We start from the raw sequence: 22,613 nt of genomic DNA on the forward strand, positions 1-22,613 counted from the left end.
AAGCCATTACCCCCTCATTCTGTTCCACTAATTCCTCTGATAACAAGGCCCTGAGGTGGCCTACTGCCTCTTCTTCCCTGCTTTCTCCTCCCTGGTGGCTCCATGATTGCTGGGCACCTGTAGGGGAAGCATTAAAGGAGGGATGTCCTCCCTTTTCTTAATGCTGGTGCCATGGGGTCCCAGGCATTAGCCAGGAGGCCTCCCTATAGCTCTGCTGTATTTATCAGAGATCTAGCTGCTGCTGAAACATATGCTCAAAGACCCCAATATAAAATCCCATGCACCAATTCATTTTCAAGATTGTAGATAAAAAAAGCAAGACACATGTCCAGCTATACCCAGTCACTGCCCAGTCCCCACCAATGGGGACCAGCCCCATGGTATAAGCCTGCTGTAAAATACTACGGAGTTGCAGAAGGTGGCAGTAGTGAGCTTTATCAGGCTCTTTCAGTGAGAGATGTGCCCTTCTAATGGCTAGTCCACAGAGAGGATAAGGCGGGAGTTGGTACTAGTACTGCCAGATAGAGTTGCAATAAATGGAGCGACTCCTTACATGTTCCCCTCACTCTGAGCAGGAGGGAAAGGATCTAGCTAGTGGGGTGCATTGTGTTGCACTGTTCAATATCCAGACACTAGAGCGCTCCATAAGTTCAGTAAAACGGCGTGACAGCCTGAGATCAAGGGCGACGAGGGCCAGGAAAGAGCCAGAAGCTGCATGTGCGCAGGAGCAGCAGGCTGGAGGCAGCCGCTAGAGTGCTGGCTGGGGAAGGAAGTCTGGGTAGCAGACACACTGAGAAGCTGAGCAAGGAAGCAGCATGTTGCCAGTAAAGGATCCGTAGTAGTTGCAGCAGGAGGATACAGGGCAGTGACCGGTAAGCAGGGGACCGCCTGCATGTGATGCCAGGAGGTCAGTACAGATGGGCTCCAACAAGGCCATAGACAAGAGAACTGAGTGGGCAAAAGGGTCACTGCTTTGTTGCATCCAGGACATGGATAGGCTGGAAGGGAGTATCCCTGGCACTAAACTGAAAGCCCCTAGGTACAGTTACCTTTATACCCCTCAAATGGACTGCCCCAAAGGACTGACTTCTGGACTGTTGGGTTGATTAAAAGTCCTTGCACCTGGGTATCTGCACTTTTTATTTTCTGGCAGCCCTAGTGTATCCCGTTAGTTGAAATGTGTGAGTGTTAATAGGTTTGGTGTTCAGTGATCACTCCGTGCTTTAGGAGCTTGCTAGAGTTTTGCTTTTTATTGTGTCAGTTTCCAACTAGCTGTGCATAACAACAAGAGCTTCACAGCGCCCTGCCCAGATTCTGGCTGTGACGCTGAACCCTTAAATGCACAGTCCCCAAAACCACAATAGGAGCTCCCTGCCCAAAGACTACAGCCTGCAAAGAGCCTAGTGCTTGCAGCAGCTACAGGGTTTGCCTTCCTAGCTCGTGGTATACAAAGCATATGCTCCCAGATATCTGGAGTAGACTGGTGTATCACAACACTCGCAGGGAAACCCTGCAGTGGGTTGGTTTAAAAAGTTCCCCTTTAGCAGAAGTGTCAGAGGATTGTGTTTTTGAAACTATATGTACAGCATTGTAGTCCCTGCTCTCCCTGTGTGAGTTACATAGTAATTGTGCCTGGCATCTGCTGACATGTATTTGTTACAACATATCACACCCAAAATAATTAGGCATCGTGTAGGGTTGGATATTGATCTTAGTAAGTTCCATTTCTCTTTTAATGACAGATGGAGAGAAATGAGCACGGAATTCAGTTCAGCAAAACAGTAATTTATATATAAACAGAGGAATGAAACTTTACTTTCACTGAAAGGAATTTGTCATTTGTGAGGCTTCTTGAGCAGTACATCTCAGTTCCAATTAAGGATGACAGATGTGTAGGATGCTTCACTAGGAAAAATAAAAACAAAAATTTATTAACACAAGTTTATATTTCTTTCTCTATCCGGTGCCAAATCCTGCAGATCTGTAAAATGCCATGCTCAACTGTGGCATTATATAAATAATAATCTTCCAGTCTAGAAAGCCATCCCCCTGTGTATAGACATTATAGGTTTTCCTTGCTCCAACAAGGACATGAAGAATATTTTGGTGGAAGTTTTCTAAGGTTGCAATTTCTTAAATAATAGATTATTTGGGCCTAGTTGACCATTGTTCCAGTCTTACATTAGTGTAACTCCATTGAAATCAGTAGGGCTATACTGATGTAAAATGGGAGTAATGCACTGGTGAATCAGGCTCCTTATTTTCCTTTTCCTCTGTAGGTTTCTCCACTTATACTGTCTGATCTACCTGTCTATTTCAGAATATAAACTCTTGGAGCGGAGACCTTGTCTCCGTCTTTTAATGTAAAGCACTTTGTACGTTATAAAAACAAATATAACCCAGCACCTCTCCCTGTCAGTGATTCTACCTCCCACTAACCAGGACCTGAGGGCAACTACAGCATAACAGGAGCATCCATACCTGAGTGCTCCTCATCTTCCAACAAGATAGCTTGAGGTATGAAAGAGTTCCACTCCCCATTCCCTTTTGCTCACTCAGTCCTTCCTAAATCGGTTATAAACATTGATTTTAACATTTCAATCATGCAAACCTTCCCACCATGTTTCAGTTATACGAATTTGGTCAAATTTATGCTCTTAAATGAGCAATTCCAATTCTTCTCATTTATTACCCAGACTATTAGCATAGTATGTAGGCTTTTAAAGAATTTATTCTCTTTATGTTCCTTGGTGTCTTGATTAATTTTGTTCTTAACATCTTGATTTTGTTTTACATAAGTTCTCATTTATTCTCCCTTTTCACCCTCCTCTTTTGTTCTTTAATGCATTCCAGACTAGTCTAGCCAGCCTGTCACCTAGAAGATATGCTCTCTTCTAGACCTGCTGCTCACAAACCGGGAAGAATTAGTAGGGGAAGCAAAAGTGGATGGGAACCTGGGCGGCAGTGACCGTGAGATGGTCGAGTTCAGGATCCTGACACAAGGAAGAAAGGAGAGCAGCAGAATACGGACCCTGAACTTCAGAAAAGCAGATTTTGACTCCCTCAGGGAACTGATGGGCAGGATCCCCTGGGAGAATAACATGAGGGGGAAAGGAGTCCAGGAAAGCTGGCTGTATTTTAAAGAATCTTTATTGAGGTTGCAGAAAAAAACATTCCGATGTGTAGAAAGAATAGTAAATATGGCAGGCGACCAGCTTGGCTTAACAGTGAAATCCTTGCTGATCTTAAACGCAAAAAAAGAAGCTTACAAGAAGTGGACGATTGGACAAATGACCAGGGAAGAGTATAAAAATATTGCTCAGGCATGCAGGAGTGAAATCAAGAAGGCCAAATCACACTTGGAGTTGCAGCTAGCAAGAGATGTTAAGAGTAACAAGAAGGGTTTCCTCAGGTATGTTAGCAACAAGGAAGTCAAGGAAAGTGTGGGCCCCTTACTGAATGAGGGAGGCAACCTAGTGACAGAGGATGTGGAAAAAGCTAATGTACTCAATGCTTTTTTTGCCTCTGTCTTCACGAACAAAGTCAGCTACCAGCAGGGCCGGCTCCAGGCACCAGCTTGCCAAGCACTCCGGAGAGGGGCGGCACGTCCAACTATTCAGCGGCAATTCGGTGGATGGTCCCTCACTCCCGCTTGGAGCGAAGGTCCTCCCACCGAATTACCGCCACAGATCGCGGCTTTTTTTTTTTTTTGCGCCGCTTGGGGCAGCAAAAACCCTGGAGCCGGCCCTGGCTCCCAGACTGCTGGGAGGAGGTGACCAGCCCTCTGTGGAGAAAGAAGTGGTTCGGGACTATTTAGAAAAACTGGACGAGCACAAGTCCATGGGGCCGGATGCGCTGTATCCGAGGGTGTTAAAGAAGTTAGCGGATGTGATTGCAGAGCCATTGGCCATTATCTTTGAAAACTCATGGCTTATGTAGTGCCCGTCTTTAAAAAAGGGAAGAAGAAGAATCCGAGGAACTACAGGCCAGTCAGCCTCACCTCAGTCCCTGGAAAAATCATGGAGCAGGTCCTCAAGGAATCAATTATGAAACACTTAGAGGAGAGGAAAGTGATCAGGAACAGTCAGCATGGATTCACCAAGGGGAAGTCGTGCCTGACTAACCTAATTGCCTTCTATGATGAGATAACTGGCTCTGTGGATGAGGGGAAAGCAGTGGATGTGTTATTCCTTGACTTTAGCAAAGCTTTTGATATGGTCTCCCACAATATTCTTGCCACCAAGTTAAAGAACTATGGGCTCGATGAATGGACTGTAAAGTGGATAGAAAGCTGGCTAGATCGTCGGGCTCAGTGGGTAGTGATCAACGGCTCCATGTCTAGTTGGCAGCTGGTATCAAGCAGAGTGCCCCAAGGGTCGGTCCTGGGTCCGGTTTTGTTCAATATTTTCATTAATGATCTGGAGGATGGCGTGGACTGCACTCTCAGCAAGTTTGCAGATGACAGTAAACTGGGAGGAGTGGTAGATATGCTGGAGGGTAGGGATCAGATACAGAGGGACCTAGACAAATTAGAGGATTGGGCCAAAAGAAACCTGATGAGGTTCAACAAGGACAAGTGCAGAGTTCTGCACTTAGGACGGAAGAATCCCATGCACTGCTACAGACTAGGGATCGAATGGCTAGGTAGCAGTTCTGCAGAAAAGGATCTAGGGGTCACAGTGGACGAGAAGCTGGATATGAGTCAACAGTGTGCCCTTGTTGCCAAGAAGGCTAACGGCATTTTGGGCTGTATAAGTAGGGGCATGATCATTCCCCTCTATTAGACATTGGTGAAGCCTCATCTGGAGTACTGTGTCCAGTTTTGGACCCCACACTACAAGAAAGATGTGGAAAATTTGGAAAGAGTCCAGCGGAGGGCAACACAAATGATTAGGGGTCTGGAGCACATGACTTATGAGGAGAGGCTGAGGGAACTGGGATTGTTTAGTCTCCAGAAGAGAAGAATGAGGGGGGGATTTGATAGCTGCTTTCAACTACCCGAAAGGGGATTCCAAAGAGGATGGATCTAGACTGTTCTCAGTGATACCTGATGACAGAACAAGGAGTAATGGTCTCAAGTTGCAGTTGGGGAGGTTTAGGTTGGGTATTAGGAAAAACTTTTTCACTGGGAGGGTGGTGAAGCACTGGAATGGGTTACCTAGGGAGGTGGTGGAATCTCCTTCCTTAGAGGTTTTTAAGGTCAGGCTTGACAAAGCCCTGGCTGAGATGATTTAGTTGGGAATTGGTCCTGCTTTGAGCAGGAGGTTGCACTAGATGGCCTCCTGAGGTCCCTTCCAACCCTGATATTCTATGATTCTTTTATTGAGATGGAGTCCATCCAACTTGTACAGCCTCCTTGCCCAATAGAAGGTGGATCAATGTTCCACACCCTGTGTCTGACACCACTTACCAAGTGAGCATTTCACTTCCAGAATCTTCTATTTTCTGTTTTCCTTCACTTCCAGATAGGAAGGATTTCCAAGAAGATCATGTGAACATTCTTCTTTTTCAGCATCCTTCCGAATTCTATAATTGTGAAGTTGTCTAGAATTTGTGCAGCAGTGTCACTAGTGCCAATATACTCCATCATCAATGGATTCTTGCCCACCAACTTCAGATCCTATCCAGTCTTACAGTCAAATCTCATGCCTGGGAAAACAACACATCATCCTATTGTCCACCTGTGCCTTGCAGAATGTTCTCTCCATTCTTATGAGTACCAAATCCCCAACACGGATAGGCTGTTTTCCTTGGATGGCTGGGGATCTCTTCATGGGCAGCCTTGATTGCCCTGCAGGTTGGGCTGTACAGCCATCCACAGTATGTCCTATGCAGCTCTCCATTCTGTTTGACCTGCTGGATCTTCAGAGATATCTTTTACAGTTTCCACACTGAGAACGTGATAACAGTTGGGTACTTCTGTCTGTGTGGAATTCCTACTGGGGCTCTTCTCTCTGTTGGTCATAGCCTGCCCATCCTTCATCTGCCTCCAGCCATGTGGAAAGCTACCCGGCCCTCTTGCCGCTGGTGGTTATGAACTACCAAACCTCCTCTCTAGTTTCCATACTCTCGGTTCTTTGGCAGCTAATTCCTTTATTTTTTGAATCTGAAGTGGTGAAGCTTCCTGAATCGAGTTGTCCAAGAATCCCTCAACCTCTCTGATGCTCCGTGATGTGTACACTTGTCCTTCCAGACTACAAATCTTTTCTTCCAGCACAGTTACCAGCTTGTACATCATACAGAGGAAAACCCTTGTGGCTCCCAGTAGGAAACAAAACATTGCACATGTATTGTTCATCACAACCACGGTTCTATTGCTGGACATCACAGCATTAAGTGTAGAGCTATACTGAGAACAAAAGCTCCTGTTTGCTGTTCATGTTCACTTGGTCATGAGTTTACCTGGCAAATGATTTTCACTCTTCGCTTCAACCCTTCACTAACAAGAAGCAAATAACTACTCACCAAGTTCATCTACCTCCAAGCACAGGATCAACAGCTATGCACTCTGAAACTCCCATTTGCCACTCCTGTTTGCTGTTATGGTCAAGATTTTGTGTCTCTCAACCAGGGGTATGTGAACCCCAGGGAGTACACAGAGGTCTTCTAAGGGGTACATCAACTAGGGAAATAGCTAGACGAGTTTTACAATAGGATACATAAAAAGCACTGGTGAAGTCTTTATGCTTCTTTATACTGCTCTATTCACTATACACTGAAATGTAAGCAGGGCCAGCTCCAGCATTTTTGCCGCCCCAAGCGGCCCCCCCCAAAAAAAGCTGCGATCGGTGGCACTTCGGCAAGAGCTCTACCACCGCCGCTTCATCCTTCGGCAGCAATTTGGTGGCAGGTCCTTCCCTCTGAGAGGGACAGAGGGACCCGCCGCCAAACAGCCGGACGTGCTGTCTCTTTCCATTGGCAGCCCCAAGCACCTGCTTACTGTGCTGGTGCCTGGAGCCGGCCCTGAATGTAAGTACAATATTTATATTCTAATTGATTTATTTTATAATTATATGGTAAAAATGAGAAAGTAAGCAATATTTCAGTAATAGTGTGCTGTGGAATTTTTATGTCTGGTTTTGTAAGCAAGTAATTTTTAAGTGAGGTGAAACTTGGGGTACACAAAAAAATCAGACTCCTGCATGGGGTATAGTAGTCTGGAAAGGTTGGGAGCCAGTGCCCTAGATCACCTCATCATCAACCTCATCATCATCATCCATATTTTTAAAGTTCTCTTGGGATTGGGAAGCTTTTTTTTCAGTGAATTTTGACAGACATTTAGTGAATCTGATGTGAATAGCTGAACTATACTATGAACTTGATTGCCTATAGATGGGGCTATTGTTTATGTGAAAGTTAAAAGCACATTGTTTCTTTCAGGTGTCTCATTTCAAAAGTAAAGACTTCAGTAATAACAGTCGATTAGGAAATAGCATATTGTGAAGGGAGTCTGAATAAAGCTGTATCACATAGTAATCTACTCCAGCGTTCTCAGAGATGGACTATCTTGCCTGCCTTATTGTTGTTCTCCAGTTATCTGAAAGTAAGATTGCTTTCTTTTTCTTTAGCAATATATGTTCTTTTTTTCTTGCATGACAGATATAATCAGAATTCATCAGTATTTGTGTGGCTAAAATAATTTTTAAGGCATTCAGAAAAACTAACTGTTATAAGTAATAACACCCATAAGGATTTTGCTGGGCTTGTTCTTGTGCTGCTAGGCTTTTCAACCTCTAAAATATTTTGCTTGATCTTGGAATGTTAGCTAGCTAGTTGTATTAAACTTTGAAACTACAATTAGTACTAACGCTGGGTATGTGTTTCAGCCACAGGGGAAGGAAGATTTGTGGATGCAACTGTAAAACTCACCAATAATATGAATCTGGAATGCGTCTATCCAAAGACGGATGGCATGACCCAGATGTCCTGGGTTAAGAGTATTGCAACTGGCAAAGAAACCATTGCTGTCTCCCACCCATTGTACGGTGTGCATATTGAAGACAAATATAAGGACAGAGTTCGTTTTATAAATTCTTCCTCAAGAGACAAGTCCCTAAACTTCATGAAGACCACTGAAGCTGACATGGGCTTTTATTTATGCTCCATAACTTTCCCAGATGGAGTCTGGGAAAAGGTGGTAGAGGTTATCCAATCAGGTAAGTGAAACCTTTGCTATTTTATAAATGGCTGGTAAATGCAAATATATACAAAGTTAGGAAAAATTTGGGCTCTCATTTTGGTAACAGAATTTGATGGATGATTCAGTTGTTCTGCTAATAGTCATTTGGAGATTGCTTGCTACCATTTCAGGAAATAATTACATTACCAGGGATTCACGTTAGGGGAGATCAACATATATCACAAAGGAGAAGAGCTGAATTTTTGAGGGAAGACATCACAGCAGTGATACAAATTTAGTTAATTGCCATGACAAGGGTTTAGCAATGACGGGGTTTTAGAGAATATTGCACGTTGCAACATCAGTGAGCCATTTCCATTGGGAAATAATATCTCATGACCTTGCAACCTCACTACATGTATGAAATTAGCTCTTGTCACCACTATAGATTGTACTGTTTGGGGGTACATGCTTTTGGATCCATACTACCTGGTTATCAGTCCCTCTGGCCCAGAAGCTCTTCAGAATGATAGAGTAATTAGCTATTTAGGAGTGAAGAGACTACAAAAGAGAGACAGTTAGGATAGGGTAAATCTTCCATAGAACTTCACTCAGCCCAGAGATTGTTTCTAAAGGCTAAACCAAGAAATTAGGTCCCATAAAAATAGTAAATTTTTGCAGTTTTAAAAGTGATTTTAAATAATGTCTGGCTGGTACATTTGACTTTCCAAATCCTATTTTTTAATTAATTGAAACACAGGAGGTTTAAAGAGTAATTGTAACAGAATTGTAACAGAAACCCAAGAGCAGTGGAAGGAAAGTTTGTGGTCTTCACTTTGGTGAAATGTCAATATGAAAATATCAGTGATGACACCAGCAAACACTTGAACATTTTTTTCCTCAACTTTCTGTGATACTATTTGCAGAGCGTAGGAAGTGGTTTTTACATGCCATCTATCCCAGTATTTCATTTAGCAAGTTGAGGCACAGGTATGTAACCCTGAGTCCAGCATATTAGCTAGCAGTGCCATTTACAGACCGACCAATGGGCCAGTGGCCTATATCTGTATTCAGTTCTTGCATCCCACACACACTGACCTGCCATCTCTAACAAATTAAAAACCTAAACCAAACAGAAGTCTAGTTGAGACTTGCTGGACTTCAAAACATGATCACTGGTACCTTGGCTTGGCTCCATCTCATTCAAATACACCCCTGGATAGTGCCAGATTGAATCATAGGCAAAAATCTTGGTGTATCTAAGAGACTGGCCCCACGAGCCATGTGATGATGTCAAAATCTAAGTTTTCACTTGAGGGGGAAAAATGGTTTCTAGGCGTTAGGTTGTAAAGAGAAGTTTGAAAACTTTAAAAGATACAGTGATGTCTGCCTGAGTCTGCAGATAGGGTTCACAGAGGGAGGAGCAGCAGTCGTTAGAGTCAGAGAGAAAACCACCTGGTCTCAGGCTCATACTCCTGACCAGGTTAGTCCCTCACTGCTCCGGGAAAGGGAAAGGGAAAGGGTGCATGAATAGGGTTGTCCTGCTGGGCTATGTGGGATCACCCCTTGGTTGGGCTCAGATGTCCCACTTGCTTCCACTTCATAGCCATGAGAGTTCAAAGCTTACTTTAAAACAAAAAAGTAAAGAACAACATGGCTGTCTCAAGAAAAAAGGGACAAGGTTGGTGACCCTTTGTGACCCATCCCAATTTGAACTCTGAGCAAGTCTTCCCTTTCTTGACTGGGATTTCCCACAAAATCTAAAAAGTTAGACGTGGAAGAGACCTATAGGTCCTTCTCTCCATCACTCTGCCATTTCAGGATTGTGCCCAGATCTGTATTTTTTGAGTGCTTTGGCCAGTCTACCTTAAAATTCCTCAAGCAACAAGGCTTCCACCTCATTCCAATTTCCTTTGGGAAATTAGTCCACACTGTAATATCTGCAAATGGCATCCCCTTCACATGTATCAGCAAACTATAAATCCCAGTTAAAATTGCAGCTGTTGTCAGAGGTAACTATCTAAAAATGATATCATGAGGTTCTGTATGCTCAGTTAGAGATTTCCCCCCCTGTTTTAGCACTTTAAAGAGAACATCTGAAGATTTTTTTTTTATCTGCCAAGAGAGAGAATAAATGTCGCATAGAAATAACATTTTTTTTTTCATTTAGAAAAATTAAGCCTGGGAACAACAATTTGTGTGAATTATTTGCTTCCCTAAAGGTGTATGTAAACATTGGTCTAAATGGAATGAACTGCCTTACCAGACGATGCCTTATAACTTTATTCTACCATATTCATTAAACACTTAATAAAAAATAGGGCATTAAAAGATATCTATCACAGCAAGATCATAGCAGAACATTTTCTGTCAATTATATCTAATTTTACTGACCCATTAATCAGTACAGTATTGTACAGTCTATAAGTGAAATTCTGCTTCTTTGAAGTCAGTGGCAAAGCTCCTATTGATTTCCATGGAGCCAGGATTTCACCATATGTATATACAGTCCTAGAGTCAATGAAGGTAGGATGATCTAGCAAATAGAGCACTGTACTATAATTCAGGAGACCTGAGTTTTATTCCCAGCTCTGCCACTGACCAACTGTATATGATCTTGAGCAAGTCATTTCCCTTCTCGCTTTTAGTTTCACAATGCTGTGTTAGTTTTTTTACCTTTAATATGGAGATAGTCACATGTGACGTCTTTTCTAAAATGCTTTGAGATCTATGGATGAAAAGTGCTATATGAGAGCTAAATATTATAATTCCCTCTGTTTTGCTTCATGTCCTGCAGGGTAAATTCCATTATCAAGTAACATTGAGTACCTGTAAAAAGATAGCTGTTATTGAGGCAGTATTCTTTGTATACACAAATCTGGTCAATATATCAGAGAAGGGTCATTTTAGCAGACATTTGAGACTGTTTTTGAGTAACAATGACTTCATGAGTTAAGATTTTTTTGTTAAAATTTGTACTTTACTGACTTTTAATGGACATTACTTTTCCAAAAGGGCTGGTTTCTTTGTTTAGTTGAGTATTTTGAAGTTATTTTATACATTGTCTGCAGACATTATGAACCTCACTTCTTCTATTTGTTGGCAATGGCAGATCTGCAATAAGCTCCATCTTTATGAAATACAGTGAACTGAATGAGATCTAAAGTTTTCCCAAAAAATATTTGAAATCCTTTTTTTTTTCTTGCAAAGTAGTTAGTTGTATTTTCTATCATTTTGTTAGGCGTACTCTACATGCAAAGTTGCATCAGTTAAACTAAAGGTGTGATTTTTATACTAGTTTTATTTAAACCACTATAACTTTTTCTGTGTGGGAACTCTTAGATCAATGTAAGCATGGCTTATATCAGTTCAGCATGCAGTGGTAAATTTAATTTACAGGCACAAGCTAAACTCTATATAGCCAGTTTTAAACCAATATAAGGGTGTCCACGGAGTTTTGTTTTTTAGCTAATTTATCTAAATCAGATTTTGAACTTAAATTAAACTTGCACAACTTCTATGCATAGATAAGCCCTAAGTGTCTTGGATCATTCTTTATAATAATAAAAAAAATCAACAGTACTCCATTCAGACAATTCTCAGGCACTGTAGGGCATCACTTAATTTCCAGATTAGTTAGAGTGGAAGAGAAGTGTTCTACAGAAGCTGTAGACATAATTAGAATCACACATAGTCTAGGCTATATTTGAGGATTGTGAAAAACAGTCAGACTACTACTGAGCCAACATTACACTAACAGTATTGGATATGGATTCCTTTCCTTGCAGTTATCTCTACCATTGTTGGTGGAGCTGGTTGGGAATTTTTTGGTAAAATATTTTTGTGTTGGGAAATGCCGATTCATTGAAACTGAAACTTTCCATGGAAACTTATTAGTACTGCCCAAAATTTTAAAAATTTCATTAGGAAGGTTGTTCAGATTCAGGATTGGGAGGATGGGGAGGGGTGGCAGGGAGAGAGAGAGATCCACCCTAGAATAGCCAATAGCTAGTTAGCATTAGGACACTCACCTGGAATGTGATGGCAATACTGTTTTAGACTTGGTTTTGGTAAATAGCGAGGACATTAAGGAAGAGCTAGTTGTAGAAAATAATCTTGAATCACCAATTGATGTAGCTGTGAAAAAGGTAAGTGTGAGGTGAGGTACTTCCAGCAGAGAGAGAGGTAAGCAGCAATACCTTTGTACAAGGCACTGGTAAGACCAGGGCCAGCGCAACCCATTAGGCGACCTAGGTGATCGCCTAGGGCGCTACAATTTGGGGGGCGGCGACCGCGGCGGTATTTCGGCGGCGGGACCTTCCGCCGCCTCTGTGGGGAGCGGCATTTCGGGGCAGGACCTCCCGCCACCTAGGGCGGCAGAAAAGCTGGCGGCACTCCTGGGTAAGACCACATCTGGAATACTGTGTATGGTTCTGGTCACCCATGTTCAAGAAAGAGGAATTCAAATGGGAACAGGTACAGAAAAAGGCTGTACCAGGATGATCAGGAGAATGGGGAGTCTGTCTTACAAGAGAAGACTAAAAGAAAGAGCTTGGCTTGTTTATTTTAGCAAAACTAAGGCTGAGAAGGGTATATTATTGCTCTTTATAAATATATTGGGGAGGGAGGTAAAGGACAATCTAAAGAACAGTTTTTGCACAACGACAAATTCATATACATTCACCATGAGTACCTTTAGGTTGGAAAACAGAAGAATAGAACCATGAGAGGAGTGAGGTTCTAGACTACCTCTCAATAGGGTTAGTGGGGGCAAACAACCTAGCTAGTTTTAAGATGGAGCTTGATCAATTTTATGAATGGGATGACATGATGGGGTTGCTTATGATAGCTGGGGATCTGGAATCGATGACTCAGGAAGTCCCATCCAGGTCTGTGTGCCTATGGATGTGGGAGACTCTGGTTCAAGTCCCTGGTCTGCCAGATCTGGAATAAAAAAAACAAATAACAAAGCCTTATTTTTGTGTGTGTGATATAGAATCCTTGTTTTTCCAGTCAGCCTTATATTATACTCTGTAGAGGCCTTGAGCTGGGTTATCCTCTACCTTGCACCTTGGATAGTACTTTAACTCCCAAGAAAAGTGAGTACAAAGTCAGAGTGAATTGCTACCATTCTGATTTGGTAGCATTTTACATCTACTTTGCACTGGTATAAATGATTATGCAAGGTTCAAGGCAGCACCCCTGAGGTTTGTCATTGGGTAAATATGGCAACAAGTGGCTAATTTGTTGATTGTCCACATTCACTTTAGTTGTATTTGCTGAAATACTTAAGCACCAAATATAACTACAGGTATTTTTAGTGTAAGCACCAAGAATGTTGTTTAGATATGTGAGTGAAGCATCTGTAAGTGGACGAAATAGTGAACATCTAGAATATTACTGTAGAGACCCTGATAGTACATTCTGTCTTTATTTGATTTGATTATACAGGGCATTTGAAAACTCTAGTGTCCACCAGGAAAACATTTGCCAGCTCTGTCATTTTGATAGTGTGTCTTTCTGTGGTCTGAGAGTACACAAAGCTGTTTAGAGAAGTTCTTTAGGGGCCTTCTTAGTAGTATTCCTATCTTGTGTGAACCGCAACCACTTCCTATTACCCTAAAAAACCACAGAGAAAGCTCCATTAAGATGCCACAAATTGAGCTGAATGTAGGGAGTTTGTCCATCCCATATAGCTATTGTTTCAGGCTTTCTTCCTGCAGCACACCCATTACTATACATGTTTGCACTCTGTTCATGTTTGGGAGGTTTTCTTTAGGACCATAAAGGCTAGAAGCTGTCCCAACCATCCTAAATTGAAGCTTAGATTCTGCAGATGATGCTGAATTTCATTGGGAGAATGCACTTTGACCTCAGCCAGGTCTACGACTGATTGCTGGACTTTCTGAAGTCAGTAGTTGACCTGATAAGGGATATGAAGTTTGGTATAGCTACATTTGTAAAATGTTATTCAGGAGGTCAGAGACATTAGTCTTTTTTTCCCCCCCAAAACCGTTAAATTAATAATAATAATAATTAATAATAAAAAACTAACAAAATCCTCATCCAAAAGAATTAATTAAGCTAAAGTTTAGATTGTAAACACCTATTAGTTCTGGAAGGAAAGAAAAATTTAGACCATTTAAATAAAAAACAAAAACAAAATAAAGACAGGAAATTCTAAGACAATGATAAACTGAAAAGAATCAACAAAATCAAGCATCTGAAACTATGGAAAATAGACGGTTAAGATACCACAAACAACCATTTGTGTCACTATGCCGTTGCCCACCCACCACTCAAAATGATGAGATAATCATGTCTACACTCTGCATCTTCCACACGAAAGTAGGAGGCACCTACTCCCGTTCTCTCACCTGGAACGCACCATGCTCATGTTCACACCACAAAACTCCTACATTTGCATTGCCTACACAACTGCAGACTATCCTCTTATTCACACCTTCTTGAGAAACGGCAACACCAACATCTTACTTCTTGTGCTACATGTACACACAAAGAGCTGTCCGATGTTATACTGCTTTTCTCATACAGTTGTCACGTTAGAGACTGAATCCTCTATATCTAATTTACCCATCTACATCTACCTAAGGCTTTTATATTGTACTTATCAGTATGGAATCTAAAATAGCACAAGAGCCCAGAAAAAAATATTTTCCTTCAGGCAAAAGGGCATGGATTTGTGTACTTGATTATTTATTTTAAGGACTTTATTTTTGTGGGTGGAAGTTACTGAAACAGTAGATTCTACCATCTGATCTGAATGACAGCTGGCTTGGGCTCAGCCTGATCATTCCTGATAGCCTAGCACCAAGAATGTTCTGTTCCCAGTGTTGCGTTATCCCTGTGGAGAGCAAGGCATTCGCTGAGGGTATTGCTTAAATAGGTTCCAGTGCAACAAGTCTTTTGTAGATTAGGACCAAGCCTTTTAAAATCCTTTTTGGAAGAGTCATGGGAACCTGTGGCATTTAGAAAGCACAGGTGCTCGATGCCTATGTCAGCCTTTGTTGCTAAGGACATGAGCTGCTGTGAGGCGTACCCACTTCAGTTTTTTTGTGGTGATTGACTCTAAACTCAGGTAAGAGTGAGTTGATGAAAACAGGAATGACTGTGGTGACATTAGGAATGACTGTGGGACAGCCTCCTGGCCCAGAGAAGATGAAGAAAAATTAGCTGGAGCTGCAGCTGGAGTTTCCTCAGTGGTCGGGCTCACCGCAGGTTCAGATACCTTGCTTGCCTTTCGTCGTGTGGTTTGCTCTTTACACAACAAATCTGATAAGACAGAACTATATGGGCATAGTGGAGTTCGAGTAACCATATTTATTGAATATAAGCAGTATGTGGGGCCTTGCTACCTGTATACACTGCTGGTCTAGTTCTCTGGTTGGGTTTTTGGGGCTTCTAAAACATAGAAAACATGGTTAGCACCACTGGTGTACTCAAGCTATTTGAAGAGATAGTAGTCTATTCCTATACACTATGCCTTTGTTATTAATCTATGTATATTCTACTACTTAAACAAAATGGGTGTCTTAAAATCTGCAGTCAAGGGAAGAGTTTATAACTAAACGGTCAAGGCATACAAGGTTTAAAATGGAAACTAGTGGTAAAGCCAGAGACATCCTTTTATGGTGTGTGTGCAGAGCAATGGTACATAATGACAGAATTAAAGTTACTTGGGGAACTTTCATTGCATGTTTCAAAATATTGTAAGTAAGGAAAGTTTAACCTTAAATAAGAATTCCCAGTCTCTTTCCTTAGTATTGCGTTTAGAAGGTAAAACAGAATCATTGCTCCTTTCCCCAAAACACTCTCATTTTACGCTTTGAACTGAAAATGGAATAGTCTGTTTATGCCCAGAGTTATTTTACAATCTCGTGATGTGAATTCTGCATATCACCTGTTATGTCTTGGAAAAGTTTATTTGATTTCTTTCTCTGGTTTCAGAGCTCTCTCTGAAAGACAGGGCTGGCTCCAGGCACCAGCCTGGCAAGCAGGTGCTTGGGGCGGCCGCTCCGGAGAGGGGCGGCACGTCCAGGTATTCGGCGGCAATTCGGCGGACAGTCCCTCACTCCCACTGGGAGCAAAGGACCTCCCGCCGAATTGCCGTCGCAGATCGCGATCGCGGCTTTTTTTTTTTTTTTTTTTTTGGCTGCTTGGGGCGGCCAAAACCCTGGAGCCGGCCCTGCTGAAAGATAGTAATGCAAACAGAAATAGTTTTTAATTTTTGACTTAAATTTGTGCTTCAATCAATAAATGACAATGAGCCATTTGCCCCAGAGGGATACATGTCCTGAGCAATACTAAATATGACAAGAAGTTTATTAATAGTGTTTCAATGCCAGATGTACCTATTAATTATTATCACACCTTACATAGAATGATCTGCTCTGTTCTGTCATAGCAGAGAGAGAGCAATTGTTCTTAACTAGCTCAATTATACACTGAGCACTATCTTCTAGATTACTGTTCTTCTGTTTGTTAAAGCAGTACAAGCAGTACATTACATATATTCTTTCCAATGTCCTTATTCACCTTAAATAACATTTTTTCAGCTTATCTGTGTCTAAGTACAGAATGAGGTTCATAGATTTGTAGTGAAAAATTATCAGCCACTTACTGTAGCTGGAAAGAAGAGATGATCCTGATGGGCCTTTGCTCCTTATCTCTCTCTTAGATGTGAGCTCCCAAGGGCAAGGACAGTCTGTGTGTCTTCTACAGTGCCAAGCACGTTGTTAACAATTAATAGAAAAGAAGGAAGCGGCTCAAACCAAGCGAGGCTGCCCTTCCTAGATATCTGCCATGGAGATGTGATTGTTAAAGGCTTCCTTTTTGCTGCTTTTTTTCTGTTGGGGGGGGGTGTTTACAGGCTGAAGTACACCATTTCCCTTCATTAGAGAAGGTGGGGGAAAAGAAACAGGTGGAAGGAACCCATTTTTCTTCTTAAAAAGAGGCTCAGATTGTGAGGAATACCCTTTTCTTCCTCTTTTCGCAGGCAGGAGAAGTCTAGAGTTAAAATAAGCTATATGGTCCATCACTCTTCTATTCTGATACTTTGTCTACATACAGACTTGCACTGATTTAATTAAACAAATTTCAGGTTAAACTAGTACAAAAGGCTATGTGGAGGGATTTAGTTGTGGAAGAATATGTCCTCTCCTGGCATGCTCAGGTAAAAGGGTTGACTCAAGGGGGAAAGGAATGGAACATACATAGGAGGCAAAAAACGACAAAGAGTCCTGTGGCACCTTATAGACTAACAGACGTATTGGAGCATAAGCTTTCGTGGGTGAATACCCACGTCGTCAGATGCATGTAGTGGAAATTTCCAGAGGCAGGTATCCTATAGTGAGAAAAGTGAGCTAGATGGGTAATTTGGATGAGTCTTTCCAATGATGGAAAATATTTTGTAATGGAAACTGAAATAAAGATGTCTGCATTTATTCCTCTTTGTGCAAGTGTATTATTGCTGTTTTAAAGAAATCTTGAATACTGTAGTTTGCACAATTCTTTATTGTTCAGTGAGGGAGAGTCCCTTCATCTCTAGGCTTTTTGTTTTCATGTCCAGTTCGGAAATCACTGTGTTGGAGTCTTTACGGAAAATCTCTGTGGCACCCAGAGTGGGACATCTTTTTCTAATTATGATAACATGGCTAACTTTAAGAGAAGGATCAATGTCCCAGATACTTGTGTCTGGCTGGAGACAAAATGTCCTGCTATAAATAATGACACTAGGCAATCACTTTGGAAAATATATGGAAAGGCAATGTAGCTAGATACCTTAAAAATATGACAGTATCTTGGTAGATTCCTTAATTAGATTAATTCTTAACTCTAGCTGTAATATTAGTGGTGCATCTACACAGGAACATGGTAGAAATTATTTTCACATTTTTAAATTAAAATGTAAAGTGTAGTACAGGAGAACTTTGCATGATCATATACACAGTGTAGGGAAATTGCCATTAGGAAACTTGAAGATTTTCAGCCCTGAAGTTCTCTCAATCTCTAGGTAAACAGGAAATGACAACTGGAACTGGAGAAAGGAGTGGCAAGATTACCTAGATGATAAAAGGTCATGTGGTTTCTTTATGTATTAATTCCACTTCTTAAAACTGATTTTATAAAAAAACAACCCTCAATATTTATTTATTAGGTGCGATAGCATATGGAAGATTGGTTGAAAGAAGGGATATTTGGAGGAAGAAAATGGGACGTTATTGTTACAGGCATTAGGATATATGACATCAGATAACCAGGCTCAATCAGCTTATTTAACAAAATACTAGACAGAACAACACAGAAAAGTTAATGTTACTAATTTGAAGAACAGCCTTGCAGCAATCGTGGATTTTTTCTGTTCTAAAGTGATCACAAAACTACTTATTTTTAAACCATACTTGTTTATACTGTGTCTGCCGCCTTCTTCCCCTTTTTTTAGCTTCGATACAATTTATAACCAGTCATTCAAGTAACAGAGCCAAACATATTTTTGCCTAATAAGCACATTTATTTTTAGTCATATGTGGCATAACATGTGTTAACATATACACTAGTCTTGCGCCACTGCCAAGCACAGAATTAATGTCCCCTGCAGATTATCCCCCCTCCCCCCCCCCCCACAGAATAATTGATTCTGACGGGGAGGCGAAGGGAAACTGCAATTGCACCTTTTGCTGACCAGGGGCTGATGTGGCACCAGAAGAGAGGGCAGCTGGCTCATGGGCTGGAGCAGCTAGCCACGGAGAGGGAGGGGGCAGAGGCTGCCTTCTTCACAGTGCCATGCCCACAGGGCCAGGTGAGGAGCCACTGGATATGGCGGGTGGGTGGGAAGACAGAGCAGGGCACACGGGGCTGCTGTGGGGAGGGTGTCACACAGACTGGCCTAGTTGAGGGGACAGACTGGGGTGAGGGCACAGAAGTTAGTGGGGTGACAACACTGAGCCAGGGGCTGACTGGGAGGGGTGGGGTTCAGGGCCACATGGGACTGGGTAGGGGGGTGCAGGGCCACGTGGGGGGTGGTGGCTGAATGGGGACAGGGCAGCTATGCCTGGCTGAATGGGGAGTGGGGTACAGGGACATATGGGAATGGGAAGATGTGCCTGACAATGGGAGAGTCTAGGGGTCAGTCAGGGTCTGCATGGACAAGGCTCCCCAACTCTCTAACAATCGCACCCCACAAAAAAACCTGTTCCATACTTCTCCCATCCACACCCAACAACCCTCCAGGTTCAATCCTAGGCTCCTTCCCAGCAATTACTTCCCTCTCCCGCAGCTCCTCCATTAACTGTGGTTCCCCCAAGCCTTTACTCTATTTCTGAAGAGTATGGGAAATAGGTTCCTGTATTATTGTTTCAATAAATTATTACTCAAAATTCTGCATTATTATTATGCTGAGTAAGGAATCTATTTGTCAAAAAAACATTTCCTGAATCTTTTTTATTGTCTGTGTTGTTAGATATACTTGCTGACAGGTATTTGCAATGCATTTCTAAAATAATTGAAACTGGCATTATTCTCGTTTGTTATTTTGAGAAATAAAATATGCAGAATTTTATAATGTGTGCAGAATTTTTAATTTTTTGGCTCAGAATTTCCCTTCGGAGTAATACAGCACACTGGAAATTTTCTTGCTTAGCATAACTGCAAAGCTTCATGGGAATCTGGTTCATAGGCTAACAGTATGAAACGTGAAGGTTGTTCTAGGCATAGCACATTCTTAATTTTAAGGCTGCTGTCAAATTATATCTTTTTGAATATATCTGTGTATATGACAAAAATTATTTAGTTTGCCAACTATTATTCCACAGCATTATACTGCTGCAACTACGATTGAATTCACCTTGGCTTAAGCACATAATACCTGCGCTATCCACCATTACCTCTATAACACCCAGTAGCTTAGATCCAGAGCCGTTTTTTCCCTTTCCCTAAAGAATAAATGTGATTAATTAAATTTGGATATAATGAAATATGGATATTATTACATAACGCAATGGTGGAGGGAAGTGGAAAGTGTACAATGGTAACTTAAAATATTTAAAATTATGGAGCTAGGTAATAGGCTCCATAGAACAGACCGAGAAACATGTTGTGCTGGGAAAATATACCGCATTTTATGAATAATCTGCAGAATGAACCCAGATAGGAGATGAGCAAAGTGTGAGGGGAATTATAAATTGGGATGGTTAGACTTCCAGTACTTCAGTGCAGTCCATTGAAAGGAGCTTACCTGTTAATATTCTTAAAGTATCCCAGAGCCTCTTTCCACTGCTGTCTCTAAAGATGAGCCTTTCTTTTGGTTCCTTTGTCAACTAAACAGAATAATTGGGAATTTAATAAGGGAAGAAGGAACTGGAGATGAAACGTGCAGTAAAAACCACTGGTGATGTATGGGTTTCTCTTATTTATTTATCTGTTACTAGAGTATCTGGTACTAAGAAGCTTTGTATGAAACAACCTGCCTCATTTTTAATAAGGAAGAAACCTGTAACACCTGGATGGAATCAAAATAAAATGAAGGATTGTACAGTGCAGATTCAAAATTGAAATCTTTTGTTGGTAGCTCTGGATTAGATCACGGTAAAACAAGAATCCATAAAAAGTATCCCCCTTATTCTGGGCAGAGAAGGGAGAGAGTGAAGGCTGTGTACTGGTTTATGCTAATCAAGTGGAACCTCGGGACCTGCTGAGGTTCCCCCATATCTATTTGTCTTTGAAAAAGTAAGTAGGAGCAAAAATAGCTGTAAAATTGTTGTTACCTGCAGAGATGTGAAAAATATGCAAAAGTAATTTGTGAAGGTGCCCCTGCTCCCTACCCATAGGCTGCTCCCTACTCATATCGTTGAACGAGATGCACCCTGATGTTGACTGTTTGTGATGAGCTCACATGGAGTGCTCCCCACAGCAACCGTGTGCACTCATGCCTTGACTTAGATTGCCTGTTGCTAGGCAGCAAGTGCACCTGCCTAACATCAGCCTGCATCACCCTGCATGAGTGTATATGTATGAACATAGCAATAGTAATAATTAAGTTTTCATCACAGGATCTCAAAGCACTTTGCAAAGGTAAGTGTCATTATCCTCATTCTGCAGAGAATTAAAATGAGACCAATCTGGGAACAGATTTCAGGGTACTAGAAGAGAGTCAAGAGAGCTATCTATTCGATCTCATTGTGTCTCTAATCAGATGTGAAATTTTCCAGCATCATGCAAAACAAAATCTAAATATATCCAAAAATAAACTGGTTAAAATAGACAAAACAACATGCAAAGCCACAAGATTATATATGTTATCATGCATTTTCTTTCTTTTCACTGAGCTACACCTTGCTCATGTTGGCAGGATCAATATTTAAGGTTACTGTAATTGTATTTCTATATCAAAAATTTAAAAAGAGAGTAATGTGTGAAGTTTATACAGTAAAGTTAAACTCAAGAACAAATATTAGGTTTACAAGACTGTAAATCTGGAAATAGTGCAACTTGTGATAAGCAGTAATAGTTAGTTTTTCATTCATTTTTGAAGTCCGTATATATATCTGGGAGGGGGAGAGCCTGATGTCTGAACGATTTGCCAGTGAAGAAACAAAAACTAGGTGAGGTTGACCAAAGAGTGAGAAAAGTATTAGAACTGGGCAGGAAACAGTTCTCTTGTCCTGCAAGAATTTTCAAAATTTTAAAAAACTTTCCCATGTCTGATCAGAACAAAAAGTAGGAATATTGAAAATTTTCAGAAGCTGAAAATCTATGTTGGTTTTTTTTAGATCCGATCAAAAAACTTTTGTTTAGATAATTTAGAATCATTTCATTTTGATTTTAATTTTTAAAACTTTTTAAAACTATAAATTAACTTTTTCAATTCAAAACAAAAAGTCCTTTCAACCCTAAACCTGGAACTTTTTGTTACAGGATATTGAGAATAGATACTGGAATCCTTCGCTCCAGCCAACTTCCTGTTGCAGAATTTGAGCTTAGCTGCTCGTCCTCTTAAACCCTAGCAATTAATTTACATTGGTTGATATTCATTTACATTTTCAAGGCTACGATAGCAAGAAAAATGGCTAGAGACTTATACTTTGAAGAGACAAAAGTAGAAATTTTCTTTCACATTTCTAGTGGCCTCAAATCATGGGGAAGGGTCCATGGCTGCAAGATCTGAGGAGACCAGAAGATAGCTCTGACTGTGACTGAATTAGTTCCAGCATCAACATGGAAAAACTGTTATTCAGAGAGTCTAGCACACTCATCCCAAACAAAGCAAGAAGTAACTATATAGTGAGATGTGCTAAAAAAAAAAAGAAAGTTGTTACATGGAGGAGGAAGAGGGAAATACTGTGCTAATACCTGTGTCAAGATAAAGAAAGCTAATTAAAGAAAACAAAAGCTCCAAATGTGCAGTATTTTTGATCCATGTATTGGGAGCATTTAATTAGAAATATGTAGGCCTGATTCTGCACTATCGTGCACCTTC

At 41.2% G+C, this 22,613-nt stretch overlaps 1 protein-coding gene across 3 annotated transcripts in view; it reads left to right on the forward strand.

Annotated features, from left to right (window-relative positions):
• The first annotated feature begins 741 nt into the window (after positions 1-741).
• The window catches only part of CD226 (CD226 molecule), a 50,577-nt gene continuing 28,705 nt past the window's right edge, over positions 742-22,613 (forward strand). Inside the window, exons 1-3 of one of the 3 annotated variants that reach the window (XM_065585183.1) lie at positions 742-872; positions 7,381-7,543; positions 7,827-8,156. In XM_065585183.1, the coding sequence (XP_065441255.1) occupies positions 7,498-7,543; positions 7,827-8,156 (376 nt within the window). In that variant the 5' untranslated portion in view covers positions 742-872; positions 7,381-7,497. Of the gene's footprint in view, positions 908-7,380; positions 7,544-7,826; positions 8,157-22,613 lie in introns of all 3 variants that reach the window. The other 2 variants (XM_005281484.3, XM_065585182.1) reach the window with 2 other exon arrangements.

This window comes from Chrysemys picta, chromosome 2 (genome assembly GCF_011386835.1).
Source record: "Chrysemys picta bellii isolate R12L10 chromosome 2, ASM1138683v2, whole genome shotgun sequence".
Taxonomy (NCBI): Eukaryota; Metazoa; Chordata; order Testudines; family Emydidae; genus Chrysemys; species Chrysemys picta.